At 43.1% G+C, this 21,219-nt stretch overlaps 1 protein-coding gene across 1 annotated transcript; it reads left to right on the forward strand.

Annotated features, from left to right (window-relative positions):
- Positions 1 to 2,011: 2,011 nt before the first annotated feature.
- Positions 2,012 to 18,316, forward strand: PPP1CC (protein phosphatase 1 catalytic subunit gamma). Its single transcript, XM_074921190.1, has 7 exons — positions 2,012 to 2,185; positions 11,558 to 11,689; positions 12,932 to 13,162; positions 14,658 to 14,762; positions 15,773 to 15,996; positions 16,478 to 16,612; positions 17,038 to 18,316. The coding sequence occupies exons 1-7, from the start codon at positions 2,131 to 2,133 to the stop codon at positions 17,125 to 17,127; spliced, it is 972 nt and encodes a 323-aa protein (XP_074777291.1). The 5' UTR covers positions 2,012 to 2,130; the 3' UTR covers positions 17,128 to 18,316.
- The last annotated feature ends 2,903 nt before the right edge of the window (positions 18,317 to 21,219 follow it).

Below are 21,219 nucleotides of genomic sequence, written 5' to 3' on the forward strand. Positions count from 1 at the left end.
CCGGTATCTTTTGAAGGGCCGGATCCTTCCTTCCAGAAGTACAGTGTTTCCAGTGAATTCCCAAGTACATCTCCTGGGTCGCACTCTGGAAGGTGCTGAGCTCTCCGCCTCCACCCTGTTTCCCAGAGAATTAATAGGAGTGAAGGGGACTCAGCACCCTGCTAAAAGTGCTCAAATCCTCGAAGGACTTGTCCCTGGAGAGGGAGTAACAGCCAAAGGAAGAGATAAGATAAAAGTGATTTCCAGCAAGGAAAACAAGGCCAGAAAGGTTGCTCTGGAAACACAGGACCAATTTCCCTTTTTAAATAATTCAGCTAAGTCCAAGAGAACAACTTGCCCTGCAGAATTAGAAATGATTTGAAAGAGAAAGAAAACATTCGGTGTGAAAGAGCCCGGGGGGGCAGTTCCCTGGGAAGGTGCAGCACAAAAATAGACATAAATCTGCAAAGGCTGTTACGTTGAAGTAAATCTGAAGTAACTCTATTGTCTTCAACGGGGTCACTTTGGGCTTACACCAGCATGACTAAGATTAGCATATTAGTTTGGGTGTGCTCCTTACGATAAGCGCTCGCTCAGGGAAGTCAAGTGTTGAAGCTGAATTTTGCAATGGGCAAGCGCCTGTGTTTCAGGCAAACTCTGTCTGCGGCGTCTTATCACCTTCCTCCCGCCAGATCTAAGGTGTGCTGAGACTGCAAGTCCTTTGCTTTACTGCCCTCACGAACCCAAACTCTGCTCTGGCCCCACCATGGCAATAAGCTGTTATGAATATTGTATAACTGTCGGCAGGAGGAATCACGCAGAGCGGGAGCAATTCACGCGGGGAAGGGAGGGGAGGAGGAAAGAGGTTGACACAGCCATCCCTGCAAATTAAAGTAGGAGTAAATAAAGCAATTAAACAATGTTCAATCAGAGGTGCAAACTGAACAGTGGGAAAGGCCCGCACAGCCCATCTCCCTTGCAAATGCAATCCAGTTTATGTACAGAATCTCATTTAATCGCTTGAAGCCAAGACGTAGCTACATATAGAAAAAAATAATAGCAGGAGAGTGAAATAAAATAGCAAGATGCTCTTGAAAGAGCAGGGTAATTTTTCCCATCCATAAGGATTTCAAAGTGCTGTACGTTTGTTATTTAAAGTCTTTGCAGGGGGACAGCCCCATATTTGAAGGTGCTCAGGAGCTGAAGGGCTGACCCAAGCTGCAGGAACTCCAGAGAACAAGCGCGGACGGGAGTTTACAGTCCAGCAGCGACCAGGCACCAGGGCACGGCCTGCGAGGGCTGGCAACAAGCACCAAGTGGCCATCGGTCTCATGCAGGCCACCCTGCAGGCCAGGGGCCACACGTTGCCCAGCCCAGGGCGTGCAGGGAGCAGGAAGGGGCCACCAACCGCCTTCACCTGGTCCCGCCAGCGGCAGCACGGCCCCGCGTACCCCCCAGGCCGCAGCACCCCGTGAAGGAGACGGCAGCTGCAGGTGTGATTTTGGTGCCGTTCGCCCAGTTTTAGGGCTGGGGAAGCGGTCCTTCCACAGAGGGGGGAGCGCTCCCCTCGTGCCGGCCACGGGCCGAGGCAGCGCAGCCTTCGAGCGGGTGCCGTAAGGCGGCGGCACGGACTGAAGCCTGACCCCAGCCACCTCCTCCCGCCATGGGCGGACACCAACCGTCCCGCTGGTCCAGCTCACGGCCACGTTTCGACGGCCCGAGGCCGAGGCGGGCCCTGTCACGGCCCCAACCCCCGGAGGCGGCAGAGGCGCACTACTTCACCTCCCGCGAGCGGAAGGATTGGGGCGGCCGCGGTACGTCCCCGCCCCGCGGTGCGTCCCCGCCCCGCTCTTCCCGCCCGCCCTATAAAGGGTTTCCGGCGAGCCGCCTCGCGCTCGTAGTATCCGTGCGCCGGCCGAGCTCGCTGAGGAGACGGCCGCCATTTTGTTCAGTGCTGGATCTCTGCTGAGACCGGCAGTCGAGGGGGGGGGCGGGGGGGGGAAGAGAGAGAGAGCGAGGGAAGAAGGAGAGCGGGGAGGAGAGGAGGAAGGGGGGAAAACGAGACAGAACGAGGAGAGAAGTCGGGCCGGCCAAGCAGCGAGCGGAGGGAGGGGAGCCGCGGGGAGGGGTCCGCCCGGCCGCTGAGAGGCGATGGCGGATATAGACAAGCTCAACATCGACAGCATCATCCAACGGCTGCTGGAGGGTGAGGGTCGGGGAAGGCACGGGGCGGGTGGCCGTGGGGTGGGTGGCGGCCCGGCCGGTGCCCGGGAGCCCGCCCGTGCGGCTCCTCCGTGGTTCCCCCCTCAGCCACCGCCGCGGGTGATGCACCGCGTCCTGCCCGCCCGGTGGGGTCGGGGGGACCAAAATGGAGGGGCGCCGAGGCGCTTTGTCTTCCCGGGGCTCGCCGCCGCCCCGGGCGGCTCTGCCTTTCAGCCCCAACTTTTCCCTCAGCCCTTGTGCTTCCGAGCTCTTCCTGCCCTCTGCGCTCCCGGTGCAGTGTTGGGACCAGCCGGGTGCCCCACTTCTCCTCCCCTGCAGCTCTAAGGAGAGTCTTCATTTAGCATTATTTTCGTAGGAGAGTGGGTTTTTTTAAAAAAAAGGTTCTCTTGCATTCCACCACATGGAGTGTGCTTGCCTGGGTAGTCGTGGGGCTCTGGAAATAAGACCTAGCGTGTTTAAAGAGTCTGTTGAGACAGCTTTTCAGAAAGTCGGGAGGAGACTTGAATGGGTTTCAGGATGTCGTGGGTTTCGGTTTGATTAGCTGCTTGCATTAATGCCACCAAAGGACTTTGGCTCTTTAATTTGTAACACATGGTGGCTTTTTAGATGTGACTAGCAGGTTGGGTTTTGGTGTTTTAGACAGTCTGTAGAAGGACTTGTTGTCTTGTATTGGTAGTGCTTTGGGTTGAAAAGAGTTGTATGGGATTTTCTAAATCAAAGGAAAACCTAGAAGTTGCAGGGGGTGCCTTCAGCATCATCCTTTCGGTTGCAGCAGTCGGCACCGGACTAGAATTTATGAACGATCTTAGGGCAAAAGGCTGAGAAGTAGCCAATGACAAATTTTCTTCCAGACATCAAGAAAAATCATAATTATTTAGAGAAGGAAGCTAGCCCGATCCAGCCTCATTTCACATACATCAGGGCAGGCATCTCATCTGGACTTACGCTTAAAGAGCTTGGTCAGGGATTTAACTTTTTTCTATTTGGCACAAAGTCATCTGAGATATTGCTGAGACAAATGATGAAGAAATCAGCTATATTACACCCTTACAAGATTTTGTTTGTGTAATAGCTTGGGTAGCAAAAGGTCAGGCAGAGGAACGATAGTGCTACTCTAGAAATTATTTGGAGTTAAAAATCCTATAGAAGTATTATGGGATTATTGAACTAGAATAAGTAAAAGTAAATAGGGCTTTTCCTCTGATCCGTTTTGGGGTTTGTCTGTTACCAATTAAACTGCCCTGGTTTAAATTATTTAAAGGCTTCCCTTCATAAATTTAGACCAGGATTTTCCTGAAACTCTAGTACTACCATTTGTAGATGTCAGGTCCTGTGTGTTGTATGTTTGGTGACATATTAATACATACTCGGTTTTACTGCACTTAATAGTTACAGTTCTTACTTGATTTTCCCTAGCGTAGCTAGTGCAATTTTCTCAAGGTTCTTAATATCAAAAACGTGGAATAATGGAGTAATTCTAGAAAGAGAGCTGAATTATTTTGATTTATTTGTTGAAAGTTTCGAAAAGTAGTAAGATGTACTGTGGTAATATGTTACGTTCTTACCCAGCTTATATCAGTAACAATCAGACATTTGGAGGAGATGAGAGTTCATAAAACAGGCTTCAGGTTTACTGACAAGATCTTTTAAGAGGTGGTTCACGCAGCTAAAGATGTTACCTGAGGTTTCATCAGCTGCCAGAACTGAAATGAAATTTTTTCCTTTATTGACATTTCAGCTGGGATTTTGGATTCCTTGAGGCCATGATTGTCTTTCAGTATTTAAAACAATTGCCAATGTTAGTAACCCATGCTAGTACTTCTTTTATTGTTTATTAAATGTCTGTTATAAACATCTTTGCCAGACAGAGTAATGATTGACCTTTGTGACAGTCTGTCATTTTTATACTTTTTTCCCAGAAAGGGCAAAATGATACTGCATTTTAGCAAACGCTGCATTTTTGATAGAGTGCTAAATTGTGAATTACTGTGCAAATGCCATTCTGTTCTGTTGTTTAAAATTTACTTGACTCATCCTTTCCCTGAAATTAATAATTTCTGCCTGGCTAGGTAGGTGACAGGGCTGAACTTCCAAGGTGGAGAGCTGCATGGTATTAAATGGAGGGGAAAAAAAAAAACCAAAAAACAAACGAACTGAAGTATGTGTAAGGATTCTCACCCTATTTAGACTTGCAGCAACCAAGAAATTATTTCTCAGTGCTGTTCTGGTAGAACAACTGCATAATGTCAGTTATACAAAGTCTGGTGTGCCTGTACCAGAACTGTGTTTCAAGTCATAACCCTTTAGAGACAACGTTGTGCACAGATTAAGATCATACTCAAGCATGAAAACACTGCAAAATCTGTTTTAATAATCTTCTCACAATCTGAGTTGCCCAAATCCTTGTGCAACCTTTAATTTTTAGAGCCATGTGGTATTTCATTACAGCTGTCTTTAAACTGCATACTTAGATATTTTTATAACAGTTAACTTCAGGTGATTTTGCTAGTAAAATGCAAAGGAGATGAACGGGGGGCATTATCCCTTCCTTTTTAAAGGTAACAAATTCAAATAACAAATATTAAGGAGATACTTCATTAAATACTTCAGCGAGAAAATACAGTTAGGTAGGTATTTGTGGTTTATACTGTGCCTTAGAATTGCAGTGTTGGAAGAGCCCAAGAGAGCTACGCCTGTAGTGAATCTGGTCTAATGGTCAAGGTAAAGTGGTTAAAGGGTGAATAATAAATCACTCTCGTTTTTGTTCTTAATATAGGGTATTAATAATGTATTTGTGACGGGGTTTTGCTTTCTATCCTGCCTTCTCTGATCAGATGACATTATTCTTTCTTTTCCCCCAAATAGTTGATATTTTCCCACCCACATTAGGCTAGTTTGCTGAAATTATTAGGTCATTCTTTAAAGGGCCTGGAAGTATATATTTAGCTTCTCATTCTAAGGTAAATATTTGAAGAGTCTTTCTTGCTCCAAATGTTGATAGTACAGGGTCACTTGGCCTTAAAATGTCACAAAAACCATTTTTCAGTAACATTGTTCTTAACCTTGGAAAGCCGTTCAATGAAAACATTGAACATACTGATCTTTTTTTCTGTAATTGAATTTATTTGTTGCCTTCTTTACTAATGAGGGTTTTGTTCTGCTAGGAACAGTTTCATGAGTACAGGTTGTCTAGTTTTGTCACTTTTAGTTGCTGTACTAAACAGTTTTTATGGGAATAAGGCTTCTAAAGTATAGTAAATGACAGTATCCTGCGCTGAGTATTGAAAAGTTTCCGGAGTATCCTTGATAGTGGATAAAGGCTCAAATATTTATGGAACTAACTTTACTGAGCAGTAAAGAGGGACATGAGAGCAGAATGCTCTTCTTTTAGGAGGAATATTGTAGGCAGTACTTGATGGTTCTGAGCTTGCTAAGTCAAAACTGCCAGTAGACATGAAGGTGCTAGAAAAGCTTCCTGTAAGGTGAAAAATCAGTGGCATCTGGATGGTCATGAAAAGGGTTCCAGGAAATGGCAGAATTCCTGCTGAGCTCCAGGTAAAGAATGAGTGACAAATCCTAAGATGCCCCGAGTGTGAGCATGGCTTCCTTTCCATGTCATGTCAGGTGGTGTTCCTATAACCTGAGCCCCTTATCGCTTTCCTTTATCTAGTGGTTGGCAGCTTTTTGCAGATAAGTAGGGTCTGGTTTGGAAATGGAGCTCATAGTAATGTATCTAGAAAAGAGGATTGAAATGTGTTAGTCTTAACCACGGTAGTGATAAATAACAGGGTAAAATAACACAATTTCAATATATATGAGTGGAACCCAAGTTGAACTGTTTCTGAAAATAATTTCTGTGCTGCAGCCTCTGCAAACACTATTAACAAGAAATTAAGTAGTGAATGGAGGCTGCTTTGGATAAATCCATGAGAGGCTAGAATGGTGGTAGCCATTCTGAAAGCTGAAATCCTGGTTGGTGCACTAAAATCACCAAAAAGACTCCAAACCCTCAAACTTTCCAGTTTATACACCCACAGATTTCTATTCCCAGTAAAGCCTGTTGCATGGCTGTCAAGGAGATACTCTCTCAAATTTGCTTTAAATGGGGAAAAAGGATCATCCAGTTATTAAAAGTAGTTGAGTCAAAGAGCGTGGATAAACTTTTGCTGACAACTGTTTCTTACAAATGCAATTCTCTGATTTTTCTCTTTTAACCTTTCTGCAAAATACAGCATCGATTGGGTCTGAAGGCTTGTTTTCTGTTTTGCTTCATATACTGAGATAAGCCTCTGTCTGATTGTCACAGATCTTAGTCTGAAATGTGGTCAGATTTCACTTGTTGATGAGTTGGGAAACTGTGATAAAGTTTCTGACAGACAAGCAGTGTTCGTTGACCTCAAACCATATAACTTTCCATAGTTCGTGTGGCTTAATGCTAATTGTTTCCTGCCATGTTGCAGCAGTTTCTAATAATGGGAAATAGGAGCTCTGCATTTGGAAGCCAAGGAATAGATTCCTGTTACTGCTGTGGATTCAAGTCAGTCAGTCAGATTCTGTGTGTTGCCCAGTCAGTGAAGTAGAGGAATTTGTCATCTCTGAGTATTTGTGATCCCCGTGAGTACCTGTTGCTACGTAGCTCTCCAGTGTGGAAGTATTTTACAAGCTAAAAATTTTGCAGTTGTGTAGAATCTTCTGTTTGATAATGCTGCTATGAATTTTTGTCATACTAAAAAGTAGACTAGAACTTTTTGAGGGCTTGGGCACTGAGGAATTGCTTTTCAGTTTCAGTTTTGAATTTGAAATGATCTGATCAAAGTTGGTAGTGCCTGCAGTAAAGTAAAACCTTTTTTACATCAACTGCTTTCAAGTTATTTATTCCCTTTGTGCCTATAGTGCAAAACTGAATGTGAAACTGTCATCAGGAACTGCTAAAAACAAGATTAAAAACAACCTGCAGTATTTTTGGAAGTATGTCTAGGATTTCAGACATCTTAATGTAAAATATAGTAAAACTGAGGGACTTAAGCCAAAAAATCAACTGACCTGCTGAGACACTATTTTCTTTAAAACATTCAGTACGAGAACTTGATTCTAGTACTTTGACAGCATTTCAACTGCTGCTTTTAATGTCATACTGAAGAAAAATGAGATGTTTGGATCACTGAAATTTCTAATTTACGAATTTTCTACTATTTTTGACTACTTTCCTAAGTAGTGCCTTTAATATTAACCTTGAGTGAGGTAATATACTCAGTTTTATAAAAGCATTTGCCTTCATTGAAGGGTTGTGTGGCACCAAACTGAGTATTGGGAACTGCTAGGGGTGGGCTGTGGTGTAGAAGTCTTGTACTCTCCATGCATGTGGTCTTCTGACTGTTGTATGCTCTAGATCCCACAGTTCTTGACCCATTTATCCTTCACGAAGAAATGTATAAAAGTTAGCCTAGATGTCAGGTGCTTTTTTAACTTCAGGCAGCTGCAGCTACCTTTGTACTAGCTCTGTTTGCTTGCGCGGTTCTTGCTGCTCTTCCTTTTCTGCCCTTTTCCCCCTCTGCTGGGTGTCTGTCGTACTGCACTCACCTATGTTTATAACTTCAATTTTAAAGTTGGTATCTGTTGTTTCCAGCAGTTTTCCTCCTTGTCTTGGAAGACAATGTTAATTTTAATAGTTGGAACCTATGTTCAAGTCAGTACCTCTGCAGCAATCATCCAGGCTCCAGGGAGGGAGCTTTCCTGAAGTCTTTCCCATCCAGTGGAAAGCTTATTTTTCCCAAACTTCTCGTGCTTGTACAGTGGAGAAGATTTTACATGTTAGAAGACTGCCCAGACTGCACACTGAAATTCAAGCTCTTGAAAATTATGTTTAAGAACAGGAGCATCTCTGCCTAAAAGAGTCTGAGAATACATTACTGTCTAGAAGTAGTGCAGCAGTATGTCGAGACAAGCCATAAATAAAATATTATTTGAAATGGGCTGACTTTTTTCCTCGACTGATTAATCTTTAGCTTGTTCTGCTGTCAGTTCCAGACTGTCATTTCTGAGAGGTTATGGGGTTTTATGCATCGAAAGAACAAATATGCATGTACAGTACTATTGAACTGCTCTTTTGACTTTCTGACCAAGCTGCCAATTAGTTTCGTACTGTCTGATCTCTACAAGCTGAGTTGTTTTGCTCCAAAGCAGAGAAAAGAAACTGTAAACACAACATATTTTTTGTAGTGTATTATTTTTGCCTTTCTTAGTGAGACTAAGTAACTTGAAGGCTCAAGCGGAGAAACCTTCTAAGAAGTCATTCAGACTGAGCATTCTGTGTTTCCTTGCCAGCTCTTTTCATCGTGGATGAGAAAATCCTTGTACTAAAAATACAGATTTCTCAAACCAACATGCACTTCTGCATATTTGATTCTCCTGAAGACAAAAATACTTTTTTTCCAACTTTCCAGGATATAGGTCAATGTTAGAAGAAATTAAACACTCTTCTTTCTTCTGTTCCAATTCCATGTTGGACAAAAGTGGTCAAAATGTCACCGCCAGGCAGTGCGCTGCAGAACCGAGTCACGTCCTGTTCTTTCATCCTTCTGGTGTCTGTGCTAGTGAGTTTGTGAACTGCAACAAACCATCATTTCATCTTGTCAAGGTTTTCTCCAAGCAGATGACTAAAACTGCATGAAGATTATACTGGTTCAGTGAAAATATATTGGAGAAACATAAACTTGTATCTGAAACAGTCAGTTTTGCGATTTTCATTTAATCTTCAGCAAAAATGAATGCATATGCTTTATTCATGAGCTTTAGTGACTCAGTGCATGACATAGTCTGTATAATATTTTATACTTTTTAATTTATGGATCTGAGATACAGGCTTTGGTTTTAGCAATTTCTAACAAGACCAAATCATGACAAGTTAGATTTTTGGCTTCTCTGGAAACTAAATACAAGTATATCGTATTATGTCAAAAACAAAGGTTAGTTGTAAAATTTAAGAGTAGGGGAAAAATTAACATTCATAATTCAGCCAGCTGATCACTTTATTCTGTAAATTTTTGTTCCTTTATTGCTTCTGGATATTTGGCATTTTGAGTAACTTGCTCCTTGCTCAAGAGCATTTGGAAAATTACTGTATAGATGAAAAAATTACTGTGTGGATGAAAAGCCTCATGCGTGATAAACTGCTGTGACAAAGATTTAACTTTCCTTTATATGCTTCATTACTTCGAATATTTTAATGGAAGAGATGAAGTTTAGTGGTAATTCCAGTGTTGCCATGTAATGTCAGCGTTGAGTGATAATACATAGGCAGTGAATGAAAAGGAGCATGTATTGCTTGAAAGGTAACAGTGTTAAAGCCATGACTTTTGACCTACAATTAACTTAATGTCACTGTCAGTATACGTGGCAATCTGAACTAAAGCTTAATTTTGGAGCTTGTTTGAGGAGAGGTGGTGTGTTTTAGGGTATTGTCACTGGTTCTGTAGTGCAGGCTGTGCCACCCTGACTGGGGTCTGTCTCTGTGATGGGGTCAGTATGCAGGGTAGGGTTGTGGTGGTGGTAACACCCGATGTGCTCGTAGCAATTGGGTCCAGTGACACTTGATTTTATGGATGGATATTACGCAACCATTATATCATTCCTGGTCTAGATAAGACTCATGCTGACTGAACAATGTTTTCTACTCTTGAGCGGAGTCTTGTACATCTGTGCTAATGAGAAATTGTAATCCCTTTGGAACACAACCGCTTCTGTTCCTGCTCTTTGTGAAACATGTCCCCTGTCCCCCCACTGTCCCCCCAGACTTTTCCTGCTGCAGTTCTCACGTCTTGATTTCATACAGCGCGGGGCCCAGTATGGAGACTTGAGTCATCTGTAGCTTCCAGAGTTCTCTGAGGTTAAACAATATCAAGGGAATTAGACTGAAATGGAATCTAAAAAGCTGTTTATGAATTCAGGAAAATAATATTACATTGGTTCTTGTATTTGAAAGGATTCAGGGCTTGTTGCTTGCTTTTTTGTTTTGCAACAAAAGACTAAGCTTTTCTGGATAAGAGCGTAGATCCTTCAGTCTCAATGCCATACAAGTTGTATGCTTGAAGTTGCCCATCTAGGCAACAATACTAGTGCAATGATTTGTTTCTGGAGGGGTTGTCAGGAGTGTTTCCAGGTATCTGAGGCTAAAGTTTTGAGGTCATTCAGCTTTGATGTGGCTAAGCCAATGGGTTGTTGTAGAAGATGACTGCTCTTATTCCATAATCTTACTGGAATTTGCTACAGGTGTTTTTTTGCTTCAGCCTTATCAGTGTTCCATGTTGTCACTGTTTTGACATCAAATAAAAATACAATAAGCTTCATCAGTAATGGCATAATCACAATTTTTTTTATTTAGTCTTATCCTAACCCTCATAAATGCTGTTGCATGGAGTTTAGTCATAATTTAGTTCTATGGCATTGCTGCCACAGAAATGTCCTTTGTATTTCTGGGCAACAGAAATGGGAGGGTGGTGGTGATAGATAAATGGAGGGAAAGATGTGCTGGTGACTGTAGAAACTTGTTCAGACCAAGCTGGTGTCCTTGTCCAGACTAGGAAAGCAAGCTTCCAGGGACATCCAAGGCAATCAACAGCAGAATTGTTGCAGGGGGAGAGATTGAAGCAGTAATGCAGGGGTGAAGGATTGGGGTGGGGGAAAGTGGTCTGAGGCTGGGAGATAGATCTCCTACTAGCTGGTCTTTGACTGTGCTCCGAGGCAATGGTAAGGAGAGCTGTTTTGTCATTGTGATCCAAAAATGTTTCCTCATGTGTAGTTCTGACCTTCCAATTATAGGCTTATTTTTCTTGAATGTTTGTGAACTGCAGTGTAGAATGGAGCAGTACAGTATTTATTGGGACTGTAGTCTTGTTTGCCTTGGGCAAGGTTATGCGATAGTTTAGGGAAGCTTGCACATTTGAGCTACAATGTTGATGATTAAAAGGGAGACTTCCTTTTCTCAAGTTCAGACAGCTTTCCAGAGAACAAGTGTATAACTGCTTCATGTAAAAAAAAAAATAAAAAAAAATATATATATATAGAGCCACATTATCCAAGATGGGTTTTATAACAAAATAGAACAACACTGATGCTATTTAAAATGTGACATTTACCGGGGGAAGCGTTGAGCTGTGAATTCTGTTAAATGAAAGTAACATACAACTGAAACAGAACACACTACCCTTTCTGTGGTAACATGGAATTGCACTTTCATCTCAGCAGACTGATATTACCCTGTTATCATTCTGTGTTACAGTGGCATTTAGTCAGGCTCTTAAAATAACACTAGGGTTATTGTCGATTTTGATTACTGACTTCTGACTCCTTCCAACAGTGCGAGGATCAAAACCAGGCAAAAATGTCCAACTTCAAGAGAATGAAATTAGAGGACTCTGCTTGAAATCCAGAGAAATCTTTCTGAGTCAGCCTATTCTACTAGAACTTGAAGCTCCACTGAAAATATGTGGTGAGTATTCTGATTTTGATTTGATGCTTGGGGAGGGTGGCGTGTCAGGTAAATGCAGATCTTAAGCAGAGAACAAATGCTAGATGCTACTTTCACATATTAACAGTGGAACTAGTAAACTATTTTAAGAAAAGGGAAAATAAAACTCTGATGGATTTTTAGGATGGAGGAGTGGGGAGGAGGTAACAAACATGGGAATTGGAGTGGAGACCAAAATAATCCAAAATCCAGTTTCACCAGGTCCCTTGGGGAGGGGATTCACATGAAGTTTTGGAAAGGAGTTTTTGTATCAGTAAAATAATTGGTGGCCCAGTCATGACTGAACGAGGGGAAGCAAAGGAGAATTGCAGTAGTTTATTGTAGTTGCTAATTCAGAGTTGAACAGTGCTTTGACAGTATTTTTAAATCCTGCTAGAAACTGAAATTTCTGTACTGCTTCTTGGAATTACTTTCTAGCTTGGTTTCACCATACTTGTACACTGTGGTGCTCCTTTTGCACACACAGACATGTCTAGTTATGCTAAAAGAATGAAGAATGCCAAAATAAAAGCTTCAATAAATGCACTTTTAAAAGCTTCCAGCAAACAGTATTTTATCCTACTCTAACACTGAGGATATGCTTCAAATTGAAGTAGTGTGTTCAATATTTATAACATTGGTAGTCTAAAATCATGATTTAGTGTTCTGCTGTCAGAAACAAACCCATGATTTAAACCAAAGGCAGAAATACCAATTTCATTTTCGATACAACTTCACTGCTAGAATCTGAATTACTGAGTGCTTCAAGAAAACGCCAGATATTGTACAAAGGAAAGCAAATTCCCTGAGTGGTTGGTTTTTCTGTCAATATTACTAATGCTGTGTAGAATTACCAAGAAATGAGGTAAAGATTCCTGATCTCACAGCCACTAGTCAAGTAAAGGATTTGACTCGATGTTGGATTTTCATTTGGACATGCAGTTGCTTTCTTGGAGTCTTGATTTTTTTACATGCATATGAATATTTTTAAGTAGCTACATACTTCATCTTAATGCAGTTAACCACTGCATTACTTAGATAACCTAACTTGAGAATATGATAATTTGTACAGATTAAGATAAACTGTAATTTTTAGTTAGGTTGTAGGCAGTATCTAACAGCAAGCTTTTTTTTTTTCTGAAGTGTCATTCATTTGTTCTTTCTCTAGAATCAAAGAATGTATCAAAGGGTCACTTACATGTCTCTTCTGAACACTCTTCACAGGTGACATCCACGGACAGTACTATGACTTGCTTCGACTCTTTGAATATGGAGGTTTTCCACCCGAAAGTAACTACCTGTTCCTTGGTGATTATGTTGACAGAGGAAAACAGTCTTTAGAAACAATTTGTCTACTATTGGCCTACAAAATTAAATACCCAGAGAATTTTTTCCTCCTCAGAGGCAACCACGAATGTGCCAGCATCAACAGAATTTATGGGTTTTACGATGAATGTAAGTAATGCAGATGTGTGTGTCTTTGGCTTGGGAGAGCAGGGTAAGAGGTGCTGGTGTTGCAGTGTTAGATGATTCTTTCCTCACTTGCAGCCCTGTGTGCACTTCAGGGGGGCCCTTGGCCTATTTTAGGAAGGATTTGGAGTCTGATCCTCACAGTACAAAGCAGCGTGCAAGTGGGTAATTTTAGTTACTGGCTGCTATGTTAATTAACAGTTCTCACTGGAACATATTGTTAAAGTTCTCTCAGGATAAGGTCATTTAATGAGAGATGAGGGAATTTTACTTGATGTACTTTACAGAAGCTCACCTCTTTCATCTGAGGGATGATGATGATGTATACTTGTGTTATAAATTGGAGAACGGGCTGGTCTTTTCTGTGGTTATGGTACAGTGCTTGCAATCTACTTCATGTTAAGACCTGTAACTTTGTAATGTTAAAAACTAAAAACAAAGACTTTGCCATCTCTGTATGCAGTCCTGCTGTATTGTGTGCTGTTGCTTTGGCCAAAACTGCTATTTCCTTTCATAAATGGGGCAAAGCATGTGTGCAGCCTTCAGTGTGGTGTGTGCTTGGATTGAGCACCAGGTGCTTTGCTCTTTTAGTAAGTAGTTTCAGCTGCAGAAGTTGTTACTTGAACTATTGTCAGCCTTTTAATGAAAAAATGTGCTTGTGTTTGGCATCATGCAGTTAAGTCACTGCAGAGTGCATTGAAGTCTGTTGTGATGGAAACTTGTATGTAGACCTTACTTTAACATAAGTAGTTTTGCTGTAAAGTAGAAATGTATGTTTATGTTTCAAAGGATGTGACTTGATAAATCCAGATAATGTAGAGGAGATTAAACTTAAATTAATTGTGCAGCGAAGCACTCTCACAACCTGTGTTATAGGACATACTTGGCTTGTAGCTTACAAGATGTACTCTCCATGTCTTGTTCTTCAGCAAGGAAACAAAGATGTGTGGTATTTGAGTTGACTCCTCAGAAATTAATCATGGGCTTAGTCATATATTGCAAATATCAGGGTTCATATCTGTTAGGAGAGTCGCTTTGAAAGTAAAACTGTAGCAGTTTCATTTTTCAGTCCTGTTTCTTTGCCTAGAGAGACTTCATGTGGTAAAGCAGTAGCAGGAGTTTAAAGAAAATTTGCTTTCCAAGCATTGCTGTCTTCTCCCGAAGAAAACAGCAAATGGCAAGATTTTCTGAAATGGATCAAATTCACCAAGGGATGATTTTCCAAAGCAGAGTTGGGGCTGGAGAGTCTGGCTGGAGAGTTGGACAGACTTGTGCTCTCCTCAGAGCTGCTTTGGAGTGCCCTGCCACACTTTGCAACTTTCTTATAAGTATGTCAGTGAGTATCAGAGAAGATAAATTGTGTAGATGCTTTAATGCTTACTTCTTGCAAGTCTTAGTAAATTTAAGGCAGCCATGTTAGGTTTGTTGTAGTTGTGTGAGAAAAGCGTATTGACTTTTTTTTCTCCAAAATGTCTCCTAGGTAAGAGAAGATACAATATTAAGCTGTGGAAAACCTTCACAGACTGTTTTAACTGTTTACCGATTGCAGCTATTGTGGATGAGAAAATATTCTGCTGTCATGGGGGTAGGTAGCAGTTCCTTAGTTGATATTTGAGAAACTGTAATATTCCAGTATCAGTCATGGCAATTTCATGTTTATGTTGCTGAAGTTCTGAAGCTTCAGGGTTTTTCTCTGCCTTGGTTAATGTATGAGATAGGGTTGAGCTTGATTAGTGTCAGTTCTGTGAATCAGTGAGCTGGTAGTTTTGTAACTTCAGCCACAATGATCTGCTTTTCCTTTTATACCAAAAGGCATATTTAATAGCCTCTCCTTTTGAGTAAAGAATCCTCGGAGGTTTTTTTAGACTTTTATGATTAGGAATTTTATGTACATATGTTTTATGTGAAAACATAGGTTTTCATAGAATGGTTTGGGTTGGAAGGCATCTTCAGAGATGATGCGGTAGAATCCACCCAGCCGTGGGCAGGGCCATCCTTCTCTAGATCAGGTTGCTCAAAGCCCCGTCCGACCTGACAGGTTTGGACTTTCATTTGTAGAAATTAGCTCTGTTATTGCTGTGTGATACCTCCTTCGTGCAGCTTTTCAAAGTAACAGAAGACATATTGCACCTTAAATGTTTTATCACTTGCAAGTAATTACAGTTGCCTGAGGAGACACATCAGTGAAGAATGGTATGAGGTCGGTTTGATACTGTATTTCATCTTACTAGGCCTGATCATTCAAATAAATATACCCTGCAATTTCTAGTATTAATGCCTCTTTTACTTAACAGCTCTTTTAACAGACACTTGCAAAATGTTACAGTGAGATTATTGTAATCCTGTCAAATGTGGAAATGGCTTTGCTTATCTTGCTTCCAGTAAATCTTCTAGAAACTGACTTGTCTACTGTTACAAAAGCTTTAAAACAAATGCTGGATGAAAAAAAAAAAGTCCGTTAAGATTGCCATTGAACTACATAAAATTGCAACCATAAGTTTGAATACAAATTGTTTTTGTCTTGAATTAATACCTCAGTCTCACAGAGCAAAATTGAACTAAAATGTGAACTGCATGTGCCTTAACTCTGAACAGGTTTGTCACCAGACCTGCAGTCCATGGAACAGATCAGACGAATTATGCGCCCCACTGATGTACCAGATCAAGGTCTACTTTGTGATCTCTTGTGGTCTGACCCTGACAAGGATGTCTTGGGATGGGGTGAAAATGACAGAGGAGTGTCCTTCACGTTCGGCGCTGAAGTGGTTGCTAAGTTTCTCCATAAACATGATTTGGATCTCATATGTAGAGCTCATCAGGTATTTTAATTTTTACATTAAACAGTAGAATAATGTAGGATCAGAGGGACCAGAGGTGGTCATCTGGTCCAGCCCTACGCACGTGTACTCAACACGGGACAAACCAGTCTAAGCCCGAGTCGCTGAGGATCTTGTCCAGCCAAGTTTTAAATATCTGCAAGGATCAAGCTTCTGCTATCTCTGAACAACTTGTCCTATTGTTTAACAACCCTTGTAATGAACATTTTTTCTCAATACATATAAACTGTGGCTCTTGATGGCTGAACAAGATTGTCTTGAACCTAGCTGAAATTTGTCATTCCTCTAAATGGACTCTGTTGCTGAACTGGATCCTGCCATGGTCTTCCTGGTTTGGTAGAAAAGTTTGGAACTTGTGCTCCTTAGATGTAGCCAGTTTTTTGCTGCTGGCTCTGTTAAAGCTGCTTCACACCTTGGCAGGAAGAAGTTACCCGGTCTAATATTTCTGCTTTTCTCTCTAAAGGTTGTTGAAGATGGATATGAATTTTTTGCAAAAAGGCAATTGGTAACACTCTTTTCTGCCCCAAATTACTGTGGAGAATTTGATAATGCAGGTGCCATGATGAGCGTGGATGAAACTCTAATGTGCTCTTTTCAGGTACGGTGTCTGAAGGTTTTACCTCCTAGCTAGTGTAGTCACACTTCAAATCTGCTCTATTTTAACTCGATAGTTTACTGTTACAAAACCATAATGCTTGTTTCAAATAGAGCTTTACAGATACCACATGGAGTGGTATCTGCGGTTGCCTTCATGTCTTCAAAAACGTGATAAAGCCCGTGCCGGTGTGAGTCAGTGAACTGTTTTAGCCTGGAATTAAATCATCCAAGCAAATCTCGGGGCTGTTAACCGCTTCCCCTGGCAGGGGCTCTCCGATCCGCGGCTCTGAGCCCTGTCACAGCTCTGAGTAGGAAACACATTTATTTCTTGGCGTGTTTATGACTTTACTAGTGAATTTTACGAGTGAATTAATTGACTGTAAGAAAGCTAAAACTTTCCGCTAAATGACTGAACTATCTTTTCAGATTTTGAAACCTGCAGAGAAAAAGAAGCCCAATTCCAGCAGACCCGTAACGCCTCCCAGGGGTATGATCACAAAACAAGCAAAGAAATAGTCACTTTGGCACTGCCTTGCTGGGACTTGTATTATAGTATATAACCTCCATTTTTAAAACTGTAATGTGTACTGTTCAGCTTGCTCAAAATAGATACTGTGTTTGTGGTTTTCCTTTTGATTTGATGAATGGCATTTGCTGGTTGTAACAGCGAATGAAAGACTTTTCTCCCTCCCAGGAAAAGAGTTTTAAACTTTCCTTTCGTTGGTGTTACAGTTGTACACTCCACAGCATCCTCTTCTGTCATTATGGGTAATAATTGTACAACTGACTTTCTGGATCTGTACAATGAGTAGTGTAAATGCTTGTTTTCTTCTTTAGGATCTAAAGAGGGCACTAGTGTGCTGTGAGAGTAGAAATTTGTTACTGTCAGAAATTACATACTGTTTATACAAACCACTGTGAACTTTTTTTACGTTAAATTTTGTTTTAAAGGGATTGCTTTTCTTTTAATGTCTTGTCATGTACACGTTAGTTTTATTGGCGTCAACATTAGAAATAACCTTCGACCTTGCCAGCATCACTGGTATGATGTATATTTAAATTCAGACACGCATCCTGCTCCGTATACTTCAAATGACAATTAAAGCCATTATTTTAAGTGTTTGTGTCTCTTTCCTGAAGCCAAAGTTCGCTTAGAAAACTGTTCGTACACGACCCACCACACTGAGTTGGCAGAGCTCTCCGTTCACGCCTTCCTCCTGGAGATAAAAGGAAGTCCTGACTCAAAATAGCAAGTAGAAATGCTGTGCTGTTTGTTCTATTCCTGGTCAAAAAGTAAACACATTTTTGTACAGTTTCCGTCTGTTCGATCAAGTGGACCGTTTCGCAGTGGCATCGGTCCTGCGGCAGAAAGCTGGACGTTACGCAAATGGTTCTAGATCTTCCTGAATGGTTTTGTGCATTTTAGCCTAAAGACTTTGTTCTACAAAGAAGCCTAGAAAATAGCTTGATAAGCCAACCAGAGGTGATCTTGATCACCGGTTTATATAAATCTCTCACAGAATCTTGTTTTTTTAAAAACTGTTAATCTTTTTTGAACAGATAACAGTGTACAAATACCATGTAGTGAAAAATCACTTATTAAATGAGGAAATTGTTAAATCTTCTCAGCGTCAGTTTATCACAACGTATACACTACTGCTATCAGAGGACCTGACTTAGATAAATAAATTGTTCTGGAAACCCACAGATTCTCGGTTTGGATTTGTCCAAGGTCTGGTTTTAAACAGGAGCGTTGGATTCCAGAGTGTGGAGCTTTAATGCTTCTCCTGCCCTGAACCCCAGGCGCCTGCCCCGCAGGAGGGGTTTGAGCGGGGCTCACCTGTGCTGCCCCCACAGCTCTGGGACTCTGGGTGTAGGAGCTGAGCACAAAACTCGGTTTCCTCTGGTCCTTAGTTAATGAAATGTAAATTCTCGGCGAGGCAGGAGAGTCCCGTGACCTTCCCCTCTGCCCTGTGGGAAACGCTGCAGGAAGTCAAAGGAGGCGGCTTGTCCAGCACGCCCTGCCCCTTCCCAACCAGCCACCGAGACAAACTTGCGCCTGCTGGCCTCTGCTTAGGCCGGAATGCCCTGCTCAGCTAAGCCTGGCTTATCTTCTGGAGCGAGCCAAGCTGCTTTGTGATGTAATCGCATCCTCTAAGCCGTCCCCAGCCATTGATTTTAGTTTTCCAATGCATTTCTCTGCCAAATCAAAGAGCCTTTTTTCCTACTCTGAAGACTCTAGTTTTCCTCCTTCTAATTAATCAAACCACCCCTTGGTAACTTCTGATGAGCTCGTTAGATTAGGTGTCAGAGATTGCCTGTTAAAGGCTTTCTCACAAACGTACTTTCACCCTTTAAATCACATTTGTGGTTTTCTTTATAGCTCTATAATTTTTCTACCTCCTTGTAAGAGTCACCTGCGTCTCTGTTATTGATCTAGTGAATAACAGAGCACATGTGGAACCAGTTTTTATTTGACTCGTATCTACAGGAATGCATTAACCATCTCTGCAACCCTCAGTTTGCCAACCGCTCGCTGCGTCACACCTTTTTCCTCTTTTTTTTTTTTTTTTTTTCCTCAAACACAGCTTTAGTGACACATGCACCTATTCCGGGCTGCGTTTTCTGCTCGGCTGCATTCCCCGGGGGTGGTTCATGCTGCTCGGGGTGAGGGAAGTCCCATGGCACCGAGGCGGGAAGGTTCCTGTTCCACCACGGGGGCAGGAAGGAAAGGGGCGACCTGCCGGTCTCGCGACAGGGCGCCGTCGGAAGGTCAGAGGCTCATTTTGGGCCCATTTGTTGGGTTTTTTTGATCAGCGGAGGGAGAGGAGCAGCAGCTGCCGATTTCTGGTTGTTTTTCCACAATGATACTCGTAGGAACATCTAGTTTAGATGCAGAGGGGCCTCTGGAGGCCGTTCTCCCCGGGGCGGGGTGTGGTGGGGGGGTACCAGCCCTCGCTGATGGTCTCCACAAAAGGTGGCAGGGAAGTTGTGACAAACCCGAGTTCTCTCCGTTCCTCATCTCGTGCCTCCTGCAGCGGGCCGGGGTCTAATAAAGGCGTCACTCCAGAGAAGAGAGGTAAAATCTATCGCTTTGGCTGCTGCTTCTCTTCAGATCCTCTGAGATGAAACGAGTCCCCTTTGCCATCCAGCTGCCCACAGGCTGGTTTTTCAGCCCAGCTCCTCTCTGATGGTTGCTGGTTTGCTTTAGGATGCGTCAGTGCTCTTGTGGCTTTCGGTCCCGAGGTGTTCAGTGAAGCCGCGGCACTTCAAAACCAACAACAAACTATTTAATTTTGCTGGCGGCGCTCAGGCCTCTGTGGGAGGATACGGGACTTTTGGGCACAAGCATCCCTGATGTATTTTAGACCCAAGTTTAACCTCTGACCGATACTAATTGTGGAATGAGAACTGAATCTAGAAAAGCACGGGCAGCACCGGAACCCCCCCGCAGTGACTGGGCCGTGGAGGGGGCTCAGGGCCCATGCGGGGGGCTCGGGGTGGGCTGAGCTACTCGTGGGCTGCGCCGCGGGGCCCCGCCGTGCCACGCAAAGCAGCTCTTCGGCAGCGCTGGCGCTTGTGAAGCGTAAGCTCCTCAGGGACTTGGGGCAGCGGTTGAGTTCCTGTAGCTGAGCTCTTCCCAAGCACTTGGGTTTTCTACCCTTCCCACTCTGGTAAAAAGAGGGGCTTGAGCCTCAGGGCTTCCAAGGTTAGAAAACATCTTTCCGGTCTCTTGTTTTCATGGGTTTATGTTTAAAAAGCTCTTTTTCTTTCTAAGATGCTGTCCAATCCCTTCTTCATTCTGCTGCCCATCTTCTGTCCCTGTTTCCCTTTGTCAGTCCCTCAAACACCAGAATTGAACTGTCAGGGCCACCTCTGCCCCGAGGCCGGTACCGACGACCTGCCCCAGGGGCACAGCAGCTGCTGGTGGTCCCAGGTGTGGCGGCGAGCCCCAGGCTCTGCCCCAGCGCTTTGGGGAGTCTGTGGGCTTCACCCTCCGCAGCTCAGGCAGATGGTCCTGACGCCCCTCATCCCAGAGCAGAGACTGGGCTTGTGAAAAAGCGTGCTGTTACTGTAAAAAGAAGTGTAGAAACCATGAGTTTCACCCACCGGCGGGCTGGGAAGAAATTTAAGGTTAGGCCCCAGAGAGAGGCAGCTGAGCTCCCCCTACTCCAGTCCTGTAAGGCTGGATTCACCCTTAAATCACAGCCTGGGCACCAGCCTGAGCCTCGCTGAGGGCTTTGCAGCTCTTCTGGCAGCATCTCCTCCACCAGAGCACCGAGGGTAACACGCAGCCCCTCCGAGCGCTGCGTGTACATACCGATTCTTGGGATTTTATTGAAATTCTGACCATGAGGTTTCACATCTGTGATCAGCTCCGTGGCTCTGCTCGTGGGCTGGGTGAGCTCACGCTGGTCTGTGGTGCAAAAAGGACTCAGCTCCTGGGGGAGCAGAAGCTGGCTGTTTTCTCCTTAACACCTGCCCTCCTTACTGAAAAGGGTCTGTTGAGCTCTTGGAAGCAGCTCTACCATCTGCAGTTCCAGCCCTAAACTGGTGGTTCCACCATTAGTTGATTGTATTGGTGTTTATTGGAGTCAGCTGAGACCA

This window comes from Athene noctua, chromosome 17 (genome assembly GCF_965140245.1).
Source record: "Athene noctua chromosome 17, bAthNoc1.hap1.1, whole genome shotgun sequence".
Taxonomy (NCBI): Eukaryota; Metazoa; Chordata; class Aves; order Strigiformes; family Strigidae; genus Athene; species Athene noctua.

Bases quoted from the DNA above. Each gene is read 5' to 3' on its own strand.
- PPP1CC (XM_074921190.1), top strand. From the start codon at position 2,131: ATGGCGGATATAGACAAGCTCAACATCGACAGCATCATCCAACGGCTG. The intron at 14,763-15,772 runs GTAGGTAGCAGT...AACTCTGAACAG, and splicing joins AATATTCTGCTGTCATGGGG to GTTTGTCACCAGACCTGCAG. The intron at 15,997-16,477 runs GTATTTTAATTT...TTCTCTCTAAAG, and splicing joins TCATATGTAGAGCTCATCAG to GTTGTTGAAGATGGATATGA.